Here is a 20,572-nt window from a genome sequence, read left to right as displayed (position 1 = left end):
ATTTTGACATAAATTATTTTGGAAATTTTACATCAATTTTTTAATCGAAGAATATTTAGACGCGGTAAGAAAATGTAGGACTGTAGATTTTAATTTATAATCGATGTCTGTTCTTTAGGTTATACTTTCGTTCTTTATTAAATCGAAGTGTATTGTTATTTTTAATTATTGTTTTAATTTATTTTCATCTCCATCTTTTAACCCCACCACCAAACAAAGTCACTGTCATAATTCCAACCCCACATTTATTAATGTATAAAACTCATAATAATAAGTAATAAGTAAAAAATGGATATTAAGAATGGACGTCACGAGTGATGAATATTAGTATTTTTGTTACCTGCATATTAATAAAGTGGGTATGAGTGTTATAATATTTGTATTTGTAGACACTCATATCTACTATACTTTAATTTAAATTTAAAAAATGATTAAAATATTAATACATTAATTTTGAATGAGTTATTTTTTTATCAATTTGTTTTAGAAAATCTTCATTTGTTTGTAAATTGTCATTTAACAATATTTAGATGGGCTATTTGCACTTTGTTTGAAATTTATAAATGTTTTGCATTATATTTTTATTTGAATTTGTAGTTAAATATTAAATTTTTCGTTTTATAAATATCTGCAAGTACCCGTTAATATCCGTGGATATTCAAAAAATATGTGAGTACTCGTATAACGAATACACACAGATATGAATACGAATATTTATCCAGTGAGTAATGTATATGAAAGATACTATCCGTACTCTACCAATCTTATTAACATCTCTACTCACATCTTATGCGTAAAAGATTACAACTCAAAATCAAAATTTAAATCTCACCATTGAAATCTAAAATCAACAATATCTTAATTTAACAGAACTACATATAAACATTTTATCGAGTTTTAAATCTAAAACAAAAAAATAAATAAATACATAACATAACATAAATAGTATACAATAATTAATATAACCCATTTCAACAATTCCCACTACATTTCAAGCCTCAAAAACAAATTGTAAGGGCAGTTTATTTCTTAAATGCTAACTTACCTTAATTCAAAATATTAAATATACTTTGACATGCAATAATATTTTAAATATATTTCCTCTTATAATAATAGAACACCTAAGATAAGAAAAAAGTACTTATTGTGTGTCACTAACCATATTTGATCGATAAAATTATCATAATAAACTTCAGAAGAAAAAATAAATAAAACAAATCACAAGGACTTAATTTAGAGAGGTAAATGATTAAAATTTTGTAATTTATGTAGTCAACAAAAATTAAAATTAAAATTTTAATTATTATTTCTTAAAAAACAATCCTCCTACCTTAAAATACGTTCTTACAAAAAAAAAAGTGTATATATAAAAAGTAAATAAGTTTTGGAAATTGCTTTTTTAAATATAATGATTTTGACATTAATATATTAAAATACTACAGTTAGAAAAAGATAAAAAAAAAAAAAAAACTCTGATGAATAGTTAACTTTTGTAACTGTCACTGGGAAAGTTGATAATTAGGATCACGTAAAGTTGATGGTAATGTTATAATTTTACTATATTACAATTTAAGTTTAATTTATTTATTCTCAATAATAAATTGTTAGTTTTAAAGTATTAATATTTTGATAATTTTAATTTCATTTTCATCATTAATTACATTTAATTTAACAATAAATATTTTATTAATATAGCCCATAAAAATAATAGTTTAAATTAAAAAACTATAATTTTTATATACGTGGCATACTTATTATTTCATTGTTGAATTTTTATATGAATTTAAAATTAGTGAAAGTTATTCTGTCAATGTATTAATCAATAACATAAATTACATAATTCAATATTTTTTTATAGGAATTAATATAAAGAAATTGTAAGGTGATTATGAGCTGTTTTTCGTGATACATTTAATAATTTAGACAAAAGATTTGACCAATAATAAAAAAGATATGGAGTTATTTGTCCATATTAGTTAACATTGAATAAAATAAAATAAAAGTAGACAGTAAATTAACTTTTTAAATATATAATAAGCAAATTTGTTGGCTTTAAATACAACTATATGTGTGTGACACGCTAATAGAATAAAAATATATTCTTTTCAAGTTTCAATAATATTTGAGCATTGGACACGTTTAATAGCAGTTATGACACATTTTATATGATTTGTTCTCGTCAGTTATATTTAAAGTGTGTTGTTTAGTAAAGTAATAAATACATAACTTTTTCTATTCTAATAAAGTATATATAAATTTATTACTATTTAATGTTTATTTAATTATCAAATTAAAAGAGTAATATTAATAAGATTATTATAAAAAAAACTTAAAACTACCATAAAATGTAAAAATAACGTGACATAATAGTATTAAAAGAATTAAATTAAAAACTTATCCACTCGACATGCCCTTCACAATAAAAGAAACCTTGAACTAAAAAAAGAAAAGAAAAACATTAATTAAGAGTGAACATGTTACCATCTATGATGCACTAGAATAACGTATATTTTAGAATACTTATCAATGAAGTGTGTAACACAATTAAAACATTAATATTTTTATAATGATAATAATTTATTATTTTTACATTAATAACTTTAATACATATAATTTTAATTTGGACCTACACAATAATAATAATATATTTATTATATTTTTATGAATTATTATATATTTATTAATATGCATATATCACGTATTATATTTTATTATTTTTAAAATAAATGTATATTAATGTCTTAATGTATATCGTATTTGATACATGTATCATAATAGATTACCATAGTACTCTAACACATTAGATCACTTGAAATATTAGATTAAATAAGTTTATATTATTTGTAATACTACATGTCAAAATATGATACTTTTTTTTATCTAATATTATTATTTTTACATGTTAAACAATATTTCAATAAAATTTTAATTATTAGGTATAAAATGATAAATGACCGTTCAAATTATCATGTGAAAAAAATTAATATAGTTCAGTTAAATTATAAGAACTATATTGAATTGGAAAATGATTTTTTAGTATTAAATTTTAACAACTTTTTCTTATTATCTTATGTGTCATTTTTTAAATGGTTTTTTATTTTTTTATTTTTTGATTTCTAATATTCCAAAATCCTTAAAAGATGTCACCTCACGTGAGAAAGTTGTCAAAATTCAATAATATTTTACTACATTTTTTGATGTTTAAATACTGTGTTAAAAGTTAGGGTAAGAATGAATTCTACTTTTTTTTTTTGCTAACTTTAAATATTTTATATTTAATGGAAAGTATTGATTAATGTAAAATAATACTCTTACATTGCCGAGGAAACACGAAAGCCCTTATAAAAAGACCACCAAACCTCGTATCGGAACACGCACATACGTAGATAAAACACTAACAAATTGATTGCTTTCAGTTTCTGTCTGAGTCACCATGTCCCTTAACTCTTCTCGCCCAGGCTCCAACCCCACCATGCCATACCCATTCTGGATGAGAGGGAATACCCAACTAGGGTTGAACCAAAGGGTGAATCACCCAACAACAAAACAACGCTCCTGGGTTAACGTTCATCCGAGAGAAACACCGCACGTAGCACCACCACTACCACCACCGCCACCCATAGTTACCAACGTCAAAGCAAGTGACTTGCTGAAAGAACAATTGCTCCGTGTGCCAGCATTAGCCAGGGTTCTCGGTGGCACTTGGTCGCGCACCACGGCGGGGGCACAACCGGCACCGCCGCTCAGGCCCAGGCTTCATCGTTTTCTGGACGATTTTGGCACTGAAGCTACCCAGAAGAGTACTCCGCAGAAGCCAAGTGAAGCAGCAACGGTGATTAACAAGGAGAAGGAGGAAGCTGAGAAGAAGAAGGAATCTGAGAAGAAGAAGGAAGCTGAAGCTGAGAAAAAGTACGATGGTCGAATCCATAGCAATCCGCACAAGAAGAACGGGCCTTACACGTGCCCAAAGTGTAAGGGCGTGTTCGAGACTTCTCAGCGGTTTGCATCGCACGTGAGTTCGATTCACTACAAGTTTGAGTCGAAAATTGAGAGAAAGAAGAGGTTGATGGCGAGGTACTATAAGAGAAACCCTCGTGTTGAATGGGTGAATGGTAAACCTACGATTGTTTGGGGAAATAGCAAGAACACTAGTGTGATTGCTCCTCCTCCTCCTCAGGCTCCTCCACCTAGGGTTCTTGTTCCAAAAACTGAGTGTGTTGTTGAGGAGCTTCTTCCTCCTCCTCCTGGATTTGGAAAACCAATTCCTCCTCCTCCGGGATTTGAGAAAGTGAATTATGCTATACCTGGGTTTCACCTTCCTTTTGGATTTCATCATCCTTTTCCTTTTGGATTTCATCAGAAATTACCTGTTGCAGCACCACCCAGAGGTGTCCAAATCAAACTGGAGATTCAGTAGATGAACGAGTCTCGGTAGGGTCTTTATCCATTTTATCCATGGTGTAGTTGTTTCAGTGACTGAAACAACTAAAAATAAAGTTGTTAATGCCATGAAGTATATCAATTAGCAGGATCCTTTTTATCCATATGGTGTAGTTGTTCTTGTGTTCTTCGTCTGAAAAAACCTAAAAATAAATTATCTTTAGAAATGAAGTAATGTCATGTAGTTCAATTGGTAGTTTTTCATTTACGTATACAAGTTTATAAAGTTATAAGAACTTTCAATTTGACAACTAGCGTGAAATTTTAGCAATTGTTATTAGTTAGTCTCGATCATATAGTGATGATAATAATAAAAAAAAGATGTCTTCCATAGTGCTAAGTAATTGCCCAGAAAATATATATTGGTCATTTTGTTACATGTGATATATATAGAGTGATGGTATTATGTATACATGAGGGTGTTACACAAACATGAACAATGAATGTTGATTTACTCCTATTACATTTGTATATTATATATCCTTTAAATTTGATGTTGTAACCTATTCTCATAACCTGATCATAAAAGGTTAGTATTTAGTTGCACTATTATTAGCTACTGTTTTTGTTTCTATACATGTGTTATTCTTAATTTTGTGGTTTCTTAGGTTATTTTGTTGTTTGATCAGACATCTATTGTTTTGGGCAATTTAGGTCATTGTTACACGCTTATTTGTATGTATTTTTTTTATCTGGAAAAGAATTGTGTTTGAGCAAGAACCAGTTCGGATATTCCAAACTCATACAACAAAAACATGTCTCTCCTTGTTTGAATCATTCCAGCCACAAAACAGTTTTAGCCAAATCCAATAAGATTCTGTGGATTCAATCAAATTAACAAAATCAAATGATTTAAAATAAATGTTGTTACTTTTCTACTTCTAGAGCATGTTCCATGACATATATATATATATATATATATATATATATATATATATATATATATATATATATATATATATATATATATATATATATATATATATATATATATACACACACACTAAGGTCACATAAAAGTCCTACAAGTTGCAAACTTCTTTTTCCAAATATTTAACACATACTACGTAAGATTCGAACTAAAAACTATTTATTAAGGTAAAATATTATTAGAAATTTTTTTTTATCAGCAAAAAATGAATTAAAATTAAAAAAGTACTTAAGGAGTGCTCTAACCTCTATACAAAAAGTTATCCTGTATACATTGATGTATTAATATGGCATTATAGCACTAGCTAAACACATATCTGCCAAACCTAAAAAATGACAATGGAAAACTACTTGAAATCCTCAAAGCAAACCAAATATATGCATTTTTAACATGAAATTCTAACTTGTTTCCTCACACCAGCTCAGAAGCGCATACTCATTATTGTCATCCAAGCTCCTTTATACAACATCCATATTTAAAGCAGTTCAAATATATGCATTATACTCGCCAAAACACCAAAACAGTGGTCAGGACTAAAGTACTTTTGTCTTTGTTGTAGTACCTGCAACCGTTCCTTTGCTACACTTATTTCTACATATTTCACTGCATCTTTAAGAAACAACTTCTCACATAATACAGAATGTGCAATTGTGAGCCAAGATAACTATTATATTATCGTAGAATATCTCTATTATTAGAGAATCTATAACTTGTGTTCACGTAAATATCAATCAAAAGTGTTGGTGTATTTTTATTACAACACTAAATGTGAGTTTTATAAAAAAAACAAATAAAAAGATGGTGTTCAATTAAATTTGTTCATTTCATAAAACACAAACTCAAAATTGCAAATTGCAATATAGAACAGTTGTGCTCTGTGTATAAGGAAAACAATAGGTTAAATAGTATTCATTTCCCAATTTGTTAGTAATAACATGATTTTAGTTGCAAATTACTTTACATTTTAAAAATGTAACCAAAATCAGTTTTATAAATGCTCACCTAAACACACATAGCAAAAGTCTAAAGTAAACATTTTTGCGCGTAGATATATGTACATTATTTAATAGTTAGAAAGAATAATAATTTATGTTAAACTCAATAAAGATTCGATCAAGATATTTTAACTCACAAAAAAATGTTATTCACATTGCATTTTAAGTGTATAATAAAAAAATTGATTCATTAAAGATTCTTATAATTTATTTTAAAAATAATTGAATTAATTTAACATAATTAAGGCTATCCTAAATGAACTCAGGCTAAAAGTTAAGAAAGAAAATAAAATTTAGCCACACATATAATTAAACTCTAGTTAATATAGATACTATTAAATATTTAGACTAGATTTGAGTTAAATATTTTCATAATATTTTTCTTAAGGATAATACCAGAATTTATCTCACACTACCTTTCACTTTCCTTTACTATGTCTTTTTAGAAATATAAAAATTATATTTTGTTAAAAATATTTTACTCCTATAAAAATTGTTAATCGGTGAAAAACCTTGTTAAGAGTTAGTCCTGGATTATCAAGACCTCAGTGAAGATTAAGCATTCTAATGATCTATTGTGAGTGTCAAGAAAATGCTTTAGTCTCTTATCAAAATCAATCGCTATTTAAGTTACTAAACTATAATATTTTTTAAAAGTCAATTATTGATTTAATTAGTGACTAATTGTCATATCATTGATATAGAAAAATGGTTCTGTCCATAGATCATTGAGCAGACATAACATTAATAGGACATAAACTAAAACCACATATAGAGGACATATAGAATCAAAAACCTTAGGTTTAAGAGTATTATTTCTTATAATATGTTCAACGTACACTTTTACTTGAATTTTAGTCCATTCATATTGTTACATATCCTTCTTAAGCTAAGTACTTATACTTCCATTCATCATTGAATAACACGTTTGTCTAATCTTTTTTTAAGAAGATCGTGGTTCACATAATGAGATACTTCATGAACTTCCATTACAAATACTTTTGATACATGAGATATATTGTACTTGTATGAATTGATATTTGGTTCTGATATCATTAGTGGATCTTTGGTTCTGATACCACTAGTGGATCTTTTTTTGTGAAAATTTCAAGAGTGACACATAACACTAATGAGAGATGATCTCAACCCACATAAGAAATTAACACTATCCCAACCTACAACACAATGTATTTATGAGTCTTTTCTCTTACAAGGTATTCAGCTTTATAATATTTATTTGATATACACATTTAAATTTTTAATATGTAGGGAATATACATTTTATTGCTATTTTTAAATTATCAATATTACTTATAGGTTAATTTTGATCAATGTTTATGATAAAAAATATGATTGCGATTTTAGTCAATGTTTTTTTTCTCTAAATTGATTGAAAATTTTATTGCAAAATTAGAAAATTAATAAAATTTTTGGTTATAAACTTTGTTGTAAAATATTTGTCAGTACTAATAATTTTAGTTGTTATTTTAATTATTATCATTGATGATATTTTAGTTTTAAAATGATAAGATTTTTTACCGGTTAATATAAATGCAAAATTAGTAAGATATACACCAATGAATAAAATGACTTTTAGTTTTTAAATATATCCATATTATTTCATTTAAAATTATATCACTATAATAAAAAAGAATTGTTACGTCAATATAACGAATTTGCTAACTATTATGCCACAACTTTATTTTTTTAGGTAACTGATTATCAGCATTTTAAGTAAAATAATTATTATAATATAAATGGAAAATATATAAAAAGAGTTAGTGACTCAGAGAACAATGAATTTGGACGTCGTATACTAACAAAAAAAAAGAAGAAGAAGAAAATCAATCCAAGTTTCGTATGGTAAAATAGGAAAAAAATTATTTTGACCACTATATTAATTATAAAAAAAGATAAAATATTTTGATGCTAGTTCTTAAATCCTACACAGGTCTTGTAATAATTTTAAGTATCATGAATATTATTTCAATAATTTTTAAATAAATAAATGAAGTTATCTTTTAATAATTCCTCACACACACTTTTCTCACAAATCTCTTCCCTTAGAGTTCTGTTTGACACTCCGTTGCAAGCTTTTAATTTCATGTTCAACGTGTTTTATATTGTGTATTTTCCCTCTAATCATTCTACTTTGTCTTAATTTTTTGTTTTTATTTATTTAATTTATTTACTTTTATATGTTTCAATATCATATTATGCTGATTTAGTATTTATTTTGCTGAAGGGATGGAGTTAGTTTTCCTTTGAGATATATTTTAAAATTTTAATTAGTTAACTGAGTGATTATTTTATTAGTAGATGTCTTGTTATTTACTCTTATTATCATATATGGTTGCTTAATATTTGGTCATGATTCAATTGTGTAGTTAGTTTATGTAAAATTTCTTGATTAATTTATAGAATGATTTATTAAACTTATTTATATGATTATATCTCGCTTAATATTTTTTATAGAATTTTACGTTAATGAATTTAAATAAGAAGGTCTATCGATATATTTAAACAAAAAATAACTAAGAAGATTTTATTTTTACAATTTTTATATTAATTACTTACTAATTATCATCGATGCAGGTTTTGCATCAGCCTGTGGCTTCCAATATTTTTTGGGTTAAATAATTAACTGTTATGTATAAAAAATCGTAGATGTTAGATATGGTAAAAGATGAACTCATGGCCCAATAGTTTATAAAAGGGCTATGATAGATTTTTTCTTTTTATCAGAGTTATCAATTATGAATAATTAATATAATTAACTGAGATTTAGGTGGAAATAATCAAACAATAAAAATAAAAGTTGTTCCTTTTTTTAGGTGGAAATAATCAAACCCTGAACAATAAAATTTAGATTTTAGACCAGTATTTATTAATTAGTAAAATAAGTTTACTGATAATATAAAATTATAATTTTTTTTGCAAGTATTTAATCTCGCTGTTAGAAAAGTCTATTCTTTTCAGGATTTGTCGTCAAATTGCTGGTCAACTCTTCAACAGAAATTCATCATTTCTTAGCATCAATTAATTGAAACACATTTTTCATAAATGCTGAAATCTCATTACAAATTAATAAGGTAAGCACTTTGACAATTGACTCGTGTATTTTATATTAAAAGATATATATTTCAAATCCCAAATAAATTGTTTCCTTCATGAAATTAATACCATCCATTTTCTCTGTTGTAAGAAAAATAAATAAATACGACCGAGAAACAAAAGTGAATAAAAAAGAAAAATTTGACACAAACTATACAACGCATGCACAGTCACTCTCAGAATCCCTTTGAATTCCTCCACCGCCATGGCCATGAACTCGACCAAGTCCAACAACTTTAGCACCACCCTCTTCCCTCTCTTGGCTTCAAACGCAGTGCAAAAAAGCGAAGCTTTAACGGTGAAAGGAATGAGCCAACTTGGGTTGAACCAAAGGGTCAAGAGTCTCAGAAAAATCTCATTGGCCACGAAAAGAAGACCAGTGATGTTTCATGGCGGACTTAGCGCCGCTGAAAAAGGGAAGGGAAAAGAGGTTCTGAGGGCTCACTTTTCGGGTCTGTCACCAACCTCACTACGTGTTGATGGTGGCGACACTGAGAGCATCTTAAGAGCGAGTAAGATAGTGAGAGAAAAACTGGAGCATGCAGTTTGCAACACTCGCACTCAGGAGAGTAATAAGAAAGCCAAGGAAATGCTGCAAGCCAAACTCCTCTCTGCTTCAGCATTCACTTCTGAAAGTGATTCTGTTGGTGAAACTTCGTCAACACAACTAGCGATTATTGCACCAACCCAAAGGGGAAGTTTTATGAACCATTTTGCTTATCCCTTTCCCAACTGTAGCAGTTCCCATTTGTCGCAGGCAGACACTGAGGTTGATAAAAGCATTACCCTTTGTGCAACTCCATTGAGTGTTTGTTTTCCCCACGAAAGCGTTTATGGGGCGAAGAAGACGAGAAACAGAAGCGTGGGTGAAGCGGTTGAGGATGTTTGTGGCGGCAGGGACGATGAGAGCGAATACGATGGTCGGATGCACAGCAATCCGTACAAGAAGAACGGGCCGTACACGTGTCCGAAGTGCGGGTGCGTGTTTGAGACGTCGCAGCGGTTTGCGGCGCACGTGAGTTCGAGGCACTACAGGTACGAGACGAAGAGTGAGAGGAAGAAGAGAATGATGGCGAAAATACGGAGGAGGAGTCTGCGTCTTGAATGGGAAAACGGTGCACTCACTGTTGTTGCTGACGATGCTCCCAGAACAAATAGCAGTGTCTTTGGTTTTGCAGGAAACAATACCAACGTTGCTCCTGCTACTGCTCCTGTTGAAGTGAAGATTGAAAATGAGAGTGGTGTGAGGCTTCAGCTTGCTCCTCCTCCTGGGTGGTCAAAAGTAACTGCTGCTACACCACAATCTGCTGGAGCTGTCAGAATAAAAATGGAGCCATTAGACAATTGAGTCCAATGCTTTGTTTAATTGTTATTCACAGGATCAGGAGCAGTTTGCACTGTTTGCGTTTTCTGTTTCAATAAATACTGGATTGTGACATTGTTGTTTGATTTTTATCTGCAGTATAGTATTCTAAACTCTAAAATCATTTGTTCATTGTTTATCACAATGGATTGTGGAAAACTGGTCCGTGTTGATATTGTCATTCCCTGCGGTGGTTCATGAACGGAGACCCATTTGTAATTCTTCTCGCGAAACTTCGTCGAAATCTTTTTTAAATCATTGTTCTTTCAATAGAAAGTTGTCTTTTTCGGAGACTTATTTAATGAAAAATATATTTTAAATTATGTAATCTACAATATAAATTTGTATTCGGAATTATATTTTGGAATATAAATTGTTTTTAAATTGCATAATCTGTAATACTGTAATACATTTGTATTCAGGATCCCGTAATTGTATATACATGTTTTGAGTTGTTATTCAAAATTGTATTCTGTAATTATACATTATAAAATATAAAAATATTAATGTTTAACATTTTGGATTGTTAATCATTTGAAAAATTGTTTAAACTTATGGTAGTACAGGTTGAAATTATGAGGGTGCAGGAAAAAATTGCCCCAAAGTTAATTTGAAGTCCAAAACCTAAAAAAACCCTAAATCTAACAGATTTTGCTTTCGGCACCCCATGATATTTGAAACACCTGTTTTACATGGATTTTTATTTCAAATGGTATTCTCTTGAAAGAAGTTGTGTCGTGCTGTTGGGTGAAAGTCGGAAGAGAAGTACTCCAGAAGTTGCAGTGGTGGCCATGGTGATGTTTCCAAATCACTTAGGCTAGGATAGACGGAAAAGGTATGACGGGTTTTTTTTCTTTTTAAGTTTTAGCGTAAAGAATTATTCATCGGAAATCAGAGTCTGAAAAACAAATTCCTTCTGAACATTAAGGTAAAATTAAAAAAAATATATAAAGAAAAAAAATTCCTTTATATATGATATAAATAATCTATAATGACCACAAAATATAAATCTGAGAATAGTATTTATTTCTCTTTCTGACCTCAATTTTTTAGTAAACAAAAATTGACAACATAAATAAGTTATGATAACTTTACCAATAATTGTTACAATAATAAAAAAAAGGTATTTTGGACTGGTGCATAATTAAAAAGATTTTTTATTCAAAATTATTATTGGATACGGCTTTATGCACGCTTCGTTTTATTATGTAGCTAGCATATAGTTCGTTACAAATATTTCACATAATTTAAATGCAGGTTTATTCAGTACAAATAAGCTTTGTACTGTGATAGCTGATTGGGTGGCAAAATGAGAAACAATAAATAGAATTTTCGAACAAGGAAACATGTTGAATATATTGTGACTTGCAAATACTCAAAAATAGGGAAAACAAAACAAGCACGAATAGAAAACAGTTTAATGACATATTTTACTAAAGCATGCCATGCAGGGAAATAAGTAAACTGGAATACAAGGAAATTCAAAACTGATATTGCATACATTAAACCCAAAGCTAGATCAAACGATTACATAATTGATGATACAACTATTCACAATGCTGGCCTACAGAAAATCTATACTTCCTACAAGAAGAATTACTAACGCTCACCCTCTCCAGGAAATCTAAAAGGCATCATTTATAGTAGTATCTGGATCAGGAACAAGGCATGAACTAAATACACAACTATATCCCGGTATTTGGATTGTTCCCAGCTAGAATTAGAGAAATTTCTAACCCTCGGCTAAAAGCTTGGTTAAACATGAGGCGAGTTTGGAATGTTGATACAAAAGGGAACCACGAAAAGAATGCAATGGGTACAAAGATGAGCATTCCCATACCAGCGTCATACAGTCGAGCAATTGATCGAACAGATTTCCATAGTCCTAGCTTCTTCATCAGAGGCTTCCATGCAGCAGCAATCTAAAATCAAAAATCAAAATTAAAAGGTCAGAGTGGAATTTATCCTCCTGCTTCGGTGTCAGCTTGACCACACCAAACTCATGTTGCACTTTCATTTATTTTTGGTTTCCACTTTTAGCTGATATGTTTTCACTCATTAAAAAAAGAGAAAAATTTGACCACATGACATTTTCTCGTTTAACTCACTGCTTGCAGTTAAACGCAATACAAATTTGATCATAAGAATCAAACTCCAGAGAAAGCAGTTGGAAAGCTACTTTAATTGGCTTATCAGGTTTATTCTAAGTGTCTTAGAGAGGCCTATCAACAAAGAAAGGTTGAGTGCAGCAGCTTCGAAGTTAATTTTCCTATGGAGCTGAGATACTACCATGACTGCAAATATTACTACTAATGCAGATCTTATCAAACCAGTTCTGTGAAATTAAGCTTTAAGCATAAATTCAAATGTTGCATCAGAGCTTATTCTATATCTATGGTTGGACCACCTGTAATGTGGACACCCCAAGCCAGTTGCAGCCTATAAGAGTTGGTGGCTGATGCTTTAAAAAGGGCCAACACTGGAGGGGTTTGACAGAGAATCTGAGAGAAGCATCCTAAGGTGCAGCCTAGGTGATGTTAACCCTCAAATGGTGTTCAAATCCTATTATTGACTCGACATATACGATAGTCCTTTTAAAGCCAAGAAAGTCCCTATCTTATAATCCGTTTTTATTATATTGAATTAAGCGCAAAGCCAAAATATTAAGACAACCAAATTGTGTAAAATAACAAATAATAGGATATAGATTAGAGGAAAAGAAAACTCACAGATAGAATTCCCCATCCAGTAGGAATGAAAGCCAACATAGAAGCAAATATGTCAGGTAAAGACAGCTCAGTCAATATAACTGCTACAACCAAACCAGCCAGTGCTAACAGAAGGGAGACTCCTTGTATAAACCGCAAAAGAAGCTGGAAATTGACTGATATCTTCTGGCTGAATGTGAACACCTATGTGCAAGAATAGAAATAGGCATGAAGATGCAAAATTAACATGTAAAGTTAAATGAAAGTCAACACAATGCCTATTTTTCACCTTGAAAAGAATTATGAGTACTGCCAGAACTACCCACGAAAGTCCATAAACCTGTACAAAATGTGAACATAAGCAGTCAGTTCACAAGCCAGTTATCTACTGGACCCTTCTATTCAAATAGGACCTTCTAAGCTTCGAATCAAAGTATAGAAAGAAGAAAGTAAAATATATATTCATTAATCAAGTATTATTTTATAATCAATATATTCTAGAAAAAAATTTATTTTATTATTGGTCATGAATCTCTATTCACAATATGTTTCAATTATTGATTCAGAAAGCTAGCCTTCCCCAATTCATGATTTTTATCACGACCCAGGCATAGAGCACATTCGACATGATTAATATTTCTATCCGATCCTTCTAGCGGAGATGGCAACCTTGTAGATCTTGCTGATCGAGGGCTCCACCACAAGGCAGAGAAAAGTGAAGGCAAAAATTTGGGGATCGACAGCTTTGCCAAGGGAGAACTTGGCACCGCAGTGAGGCTCTAGAGCATCAAAAAGTGAGGTCACCATTCAACTTCAACTCCGAAACCATGTGCGTAGAACGTGCACTGCTGCCAGAGCTTCTGGCAACAATGAATGATGGCTGACAACTGAGGAGAGTCAGTAAAAGAATGTAATGTGGAAAATGTGGTGCATTCGATTATAGTCAGTAAAAGGAATAAAGGGTTTGACAATTTTCGACAGATAAAGTCAGCTGAAAACTGTCTAGAAATGATGGGAAATACCAAGATTGCAGTACTAACTGTATAGCAAAAGCAATGTATAGACAATAAAATCTACTACATCCTAATAGGACAAGGAGGATCTCGAACTGCTGTTCATCAACTAAACAAACATTTTCCCACAGCTAAAGCTTACTAACCTCTAACAACTTGTCTTAGAAAGTGATTTTGAACTTAACATCATAAAACTGACTTCTAAGGTAATGTTTATACTCACTTATATACATAATTTGATCATATCTCTAGTTAATATAAGATCTCTAGAACCTTAATTCACTCAAGATTTTTAGAGGGCTTTTTAAGGACCCTTCTCATGTTCTGCTATTTATATTGATTAAGAATTGATATAATAAAGAGATGGAGGGTCAAGAGACTATCTTACACTGCTAGCTACAAAACTAGAAACAATAATTAGAGATAACCCAACACACAACTCCCTACTTTAGGCCTAATAACTACACTAACATAAGTGGACCTAATAATTATTCCAACACTTTCCTTCAAGTTGTAGCATACAAATTATATGTACCAAACTTGGAACAAATAATCTCAATCCAAGGTCCCTTTAAAGATTTGGTCAACACATCTAACAAACTCGGTACATATTTTTTTCGCCAACAACTTTTTACGAACAAAATGACAATCAATTTCTATGTTTAGTTATCTCGTGAAACACTAAATTTGATGCAATGTGGAGAGTAGCTTGATTATTGTAATACATATTCATAGTCTGGATATCAGAAAAGTTAAGCTCTTGAAGGAACTGCTTTATCCATATAAGTTCACAAGTTAGTGATGCCATTACCCTATATTCAGCTTCAACTATCGGGTCACTACATTTTGCTTCTTACTTTTTCATGAAATAATGTTTTCTCAAAAAAAAAAAACACTATATTCAGTAATAGACCGTCTATCAATAGACGAACTTGCCCAATCTGCACCATAGTATTCAAAGACCTGAATGCTTCATTTATCTTCATATAACAACCCTTGCCCGAGAGCTTTTTTGAGGTACCTTAGAATGCGAATCATAACATTCCAATGGCCAAGCCATGGACCTTGCATGAACTGATTAAAAAAAGAAAGGTTAAGGAACAAAAGTTGTAGCCACCCTCTTTGAGATATACTAGTACTCACATTTATAGACGTATACATCAGCTGAGATGAAACTCTGACTTTTGGCTATTTATAATTTTAAGTTGGTATTTGAACAGGTCAACCCCACTATATTCAAAATTTTCTGGTAAAATGAAGTCACTCAGCACCGGAGAGCGAAATAACATCCCACATCATAACTTATTCCGTTTTTATTATTTATTATGAATTTATCTTTATTAAAAGGCTAAATCCTTATTTCATCCTAATTTTTGTTTCAATTATTCAATTTGGTCCATTATTTTTTTTGTTGAAAGGTGTTATCGTTAATTTAACAGAAAGAACCTAATTCAATCATTTTAATAAAAATTAGGACTATGTCAGTTAGTTAACGTCAATCTAACAGAAAAGACCTAATTGAGGGAAGTGTTGAAATAAGTGATATTATTTTGTTTTAAAGCTTTTATAAAAACATAATATATTATACATCAGCTGAGATGAAACTCAAGTATATATGGACAAAAATCAGCCATAATAGATAATTTGTTCACTTAATATTATTGTCGAAATGATAGAGGATTCTCTAATTCTAGAAACCCTATGAATCACATTTTATATTAAACAGAAGAGAAACGAATTCAAAAATAGAAGTGTTGTGGAGTAGTTACAGATATTAAGCATTTGATCAATGTGTAATTAGGTATTAACTCAATTATAACTAGTTCGGTAATTTGAATTTAGTTAGAGATTACCTAGGATTATAAAACATGTGAGCAGTGTAAGTAAAGACCTGTGTACACTAATTACTAATTATTCACATAACTTGCATAAAATCTGGAAACGAACAAAAAAAAAAAAAAACCAGTATTTCTGTAAAAGGAAGGAAACACAAAATGAAACAAAAAACATGTAATACCGTCAGTGAAGTGCTAGTTCCTTTCACGTTAAGCTTGTAAACAATGCCATACTGAAAGATGAAAAATCTGAGACTCAAAACAGTTTCTGCTATCCTTGAACCCAAGCTCCTGATATGAGACTGTAGACGAAATAATTAATGAATATTGAGACAGATATTTGAATAAAATGAATAAGCAATGTTGAAAGCATTGACAGAAAATTTAGGATCAACTTTGGGAACAACAGAAGTGTCATGAAATTCAGATATCCTCACATGATTTTATAAACTTGAGTAATCACCAAAAAGTACTGAGATGCCAGATGTAAGAATACTAAACTTGAAAGATATGGTGCATCTTGCTGTAATAATCTAATAATAAATGTTCACCACAATCTTGTATTAAATCCATAATACATTGCAGCAGTTCTTGCTCATTCAATTATCCATATCCTTTATCTTGGAAAAGGAGTGAATGGCAGTTCAAGAACTAACTTGATCTGCTGCTGCAAATTAATCAAATTATATAATAATTTATCTTGTAGATTTTTCATTCAATTATCCATATCCTTTATCTTGGAAAAGGAGTGAATGACAGTTCAAGAACTAACTTGATCTTACTGCTGCAAATCAATCAAAATTATATAATAATTTATCTTGTAGATTTTGCTCGTTTCATTCATTAATAAATGTCCACCACAATCCCATATGCCACAAAGTAGGTCTTGTTCGTGTGCATTAAAATAGAGAGGAAAACGGAATGCCCACTCCAGGGATCAACTTTATCTTACTGCTGAACATTAATTATATCATTGAACAGCTTATTTGGTAGTAATTACTCATTTCTTCCAACAATAGAAGTCCAACTCAATCTTGCATCGAATCCATGATGCATCACATCAGTCCTTGCTCATGCACATGAAAATAGAGAAGCAAAAGCCCCTTTGATTACCCATTCCAAGACTGTTATCTTGAGGAAGAGGGAATGTCAACTGCTGCAAATTTGCCTATATAAATTAGAATACACAACTTAGGAAATGTTTATGCTGATTACCAGTTCTTCTTCCCACCATGCTTCCCAGCTTTCTTCTCCCTTAACACCGATTCCACCTCTGTATAGTAGCCAATTTGTCCAATCTCGAAAGTCTTCCACCACCCTAAAAGGAACACCATGATGGAAATTAATTAATTATGAGACATGCCTGACAGAGTACGAAGATAATACTTACTTCTGCCATTCAAATCCAGATGGGTTGAATAAATATGGTGCAAACAACCAGGATAGAGCCATAAACCAACTGCTTATGCTCAGAAGAATATACGAGAGTGCACCACCTTCATTATAGCCATATGCAAGATAAACTATCAACAAAAGTGCCACCTCCAACCTGAAGACAAAATATATGAATACATTTGTCACATATATCAGGGAAAGGAACAAATTGATGCAATCTAAATGAGAATAACTTCATACATACTAGATGGAAAAAGTATTGGACTATCCTAATATCTATAATAATGAGTAAATGAATGCATGCAAGAAGTTCTAAAACCATCAGCCCAAAAAGTCTGTTAGCAGCAGTGAAATTTTGTTCACCTTTTTTAAACCTTCCAATTACATATATATAGAAATCTAACTATAGTATCAACACAATAAGAATTCATTAGATTCTAAATTCAGAGAATCCCTATTTTTCTCCAAATCCCTCCATTCCCAATTCCTGAGTTTTCTGTGAAATTCTATCACTGTATAAAAGCTAGTTACCGATACCAAGTCATGAATTCCACTCAAAACGTTTACACGCCAGAGAATTCAGCAAGAAAAGGAGTTATTTCTCAATTCAATATTTTAAACGTTTTGGTTTATTTTACAATTGTCTATTCATTTCTAATTAATCAGGAACATTTAGCCTTTGTCGCCTTTTCCTTCTTTTCTAGTTTTCTCTTTTGTATTTTCATGGCTCCCATGAGGAGCTAAATATCATATCTATTCTAAAGGATAATAATTAGAGATGAATAAACTTTTTTTTTTGCTGAAATTAGGTCCCACTACAGATTAACAGCAAGGAGCTCTCATTCAGTTAAAAATATGTTCTCTGGATCAATGTAATTAACAAACTCCTTAGATAGTGGCGTGGTTTCACCTAAGATCATCTTGAAGTGATACTAAAAGGATTCCCCTGGACACACAAAAAAATCAGGGTCTATCAGGTAGAACACAGTACTAATCAAACTACAGTGACACAAGTCATTATGCAATTCCTACTTATGGTGCTTCATTGGAAGATTCTCTCAATATGTTCTAACCAAGGTTTCTGGTATGTCCCGCCCTGGAACAGGACAACCTCCTACTACAATTTTTTCTCCACCAAATTATCAAAACGAGCAGAAAGCAACAAACATAGAAGCCCCTTTCAAAAAGTAACAAAGAAACCAAATGCAGACATATTACTTTAAATTTTACGCCCTTTGAAATTCCTTATCAGAGTTAGGAATCTAATGATGAGTTAAGCCGATAACTTAGTAAGAGAATAAAAAGAGATATGAAAATAATTTGGAGAAAAACTTAATGTTTTACGGTGACTTTGAGAGTAGAGTCTTTAATTAGGGAAACAGGAGCCTCACCCTTTAACAAAATGACTACGAGAGTAGAGTCTGTAGTTCTCTGAAAATTTGATATGGCGGACAACAAACCCACGGCCAGTAGCTTGATACTGTTGACAAATTAACGGATTAAGAGTTGAGAGGATAAGTACAGAAAGATACGTCATAGAGTAGGTAGACAAACCCTTGCACCACCATGAAGAATGGTCCGACCAAAATAATGTGTTCTTGTACCCAAGGAAAAAGTGAAAAAGACAGTGCATAGCTGAAACTGCATTGTGACAAAACTCACAATGGCCTGCAGACCAATAAAAATGAGTGTACTTCAAATAATTTGTTTGTAGAGCATTAAATATACAAGACAGAGAGAAAGAAACATTAATTTATTAACTGAATTTATAGTGAAAAGCCTAAAAATGCAAGATGACAGTCAAACACCAATTTTACTGCTTTTCAAGAATAACACAATTGGCTACACATTTTCTGATTACCTAAACTTGCAGATGCAACCAAGAGACGTGTGTGTACATGCCAACTTCTCAAATATTGATACTGTTCCTAATATCAACTATCTTGTATGACTGGAATTCTTGGGTGACAGCCATTAAATTAAGGAAAGGGACACACACTTACCCTCAAGAAACCTTGCTCAAGAATGAAGCCCAAAACCATTGGCACAGCAGTGAAGATACCAATTTGAAAGAGAAATTGTGTATTTAAAGCGGCACTCAGTGCAGTGTTCTTAGTTATCGCAGCCCTTTCTGCAATGGTTTCGCCAACACCAGATAGTGCCTGGAAATAGAGTGCAATTGTGGCTATAAGTATACACAGTACACAAATTGTGAAAATTAATTATAAGTTCAATGATTGTTACAAATAATCTGACTGAAACAAGACAAAATTCCAAAAAATAACAGAACCAATCCACTGATAACAGTAAAAAACTGAAATGAAACCATGTCCAACTCTTGCAGACGTGAATCTGATGTGAACAAAAAACATTTGGCTCTAGAACTATAAAATTTTGAACAAAAAGAAAAAGATAATCATAACACAAGAAACCATAGATAAGTACCATGAACGTTTTACACAATCCAACTTACCAGATAGGCTTTCCCATATAGAAAGGCATACACAGTCAGCACTGTCAGCTGCAGCATCAGAAAGACACAAAGTCATCAAGTGAAGAAGCTATGTTATAAATATATGTATATGCTAGGGATTCCAAAACTGTATTGTGTGGAATATTTCTATTAGAAGCGGAGTTTAAGCCTAACTCAACCCTACAAAACCGACATGTAATGTGAGGATTGCATTTACTTATATATTGTGAATTAGCCTTATCTCTAGTTGATGTGAGACTCCCAACTCATCCCCTCACGCCAAGTATATTCATCTCGTGCGTGGC

At 31.1% G+C, this 20,572-nt stretch overlaps 3 protein-coding genes across 6 annotated transcripts in view; 2 read left to right on the top strand and 1 right to left on the bottom strand.

Moving 5' to 3' along the window:
• Nucleotides 1–3,404: 3,404 nt before the first annotated feature.
• Nucleotides 3,405–4,620, top strand: LOC114189652 (uncharacterized). The gene has a single exon (XM_028078281.2). It carries the CDS (start codon nt 3,434–3,436, stop codon nt 4,415–4,417), a length of 984 nt encoding a protein of 327 aa, XP_027934082.1. The 5' UTR covers nt 3,405–3,433; the 3' UTR covers nt 4,418–4,620.
• Nucleotides 4,621–9,537: 4,917 nt separating this feature from the next.
• On the top strand, nt 9,538–10,929 carry LOC114189574 (uncharacterized). Its single transcript, XM_028078180.2, has one exon. The coding sequence runs from the start codon at nt 9,686–9,688 to the stop codon at nt 10,826–10,828; it is 1,143 nt and encodes a 380-aa protein (XP_027933981.1). The 5' UTR covers nt 9,538–9,685; the 3' UTR covers nt 10,829–10,929.
• Nucleotides 10,930–12,323: 1,394 nt separating this feature from the next.
• GSL10 (glucan synthase-like 10) overlaps nt 12,324–20,572 on the bottom strand; it is a 32,715-nt gene continuing 24,466 nt past the window's right edge. For 2 of the 4 annotated variants that reach the window (XM_028080957.2, XM_028080958.2), the window contains exons 44-53: nt 20,268–20,315; nt 19,798–19,956; nt 19,349–19,462; nt 19,186–19,274; nt 17,790–17,948; nt 17,615–17,717; nt 16,582–16,701; nt 13,841–13,891; nt 13,573–13,755; nt 12,324–12,765 (exon numbers count right to left, since the gene is read on the bottom strand). In XM_028080957.2, the coding sequence (XP_027936758.1) occupies nt 12,529–12,765; nt 13,573–13,755; nt 13,841–13,891; nt 16,582–16,701; nt 17,615–17,717; nt 17,790–17,948; nt 19,186–19,274; nt 19,349–19,462; nt 19,798–19,956; nt 20,268–20,315 (1,263 nt within the window). In that variant the 3' untranslated portion in view covers nt 12,324–12,528. Of the gene's footprint in view, nt 12,766–13,572; nt 13,756–13,840; nt 13,892–14,220; nt 14,439–16,581; nt 16,702–17,614; nt 17,718–17,789; nt 17,949–19,185; nt 19,275–19,348; nt 19,463–19,797; nt 19,957–20,267; nt 20,316–20,572 lie in introns of those variants that run through there. The other 2 variants (XR_003605993.2, XR_003605992.2) reach the window with 2 other exon arrangements.

The sequence above is a fragment of the Vigna unguiculata genome, chromosome 7, assembly GCF_037176805.1.
Source record: "Vigna unguiculata cultivar grain cowpea cultivar isolate G323 ecotype 2 chromosome 7, ASM3717680v1, whole genome shotgun sequence".
Taxonomy (NCBI): Eukaryota; Viridiplantae; Streptophyta; class Magnoliopsida; order Fabales; family Fabaceae; genus Vigna; species Vigna unguiculata.
This window is presented reverse-complemented; position numbering and strand designations above follow the sequence as displayed.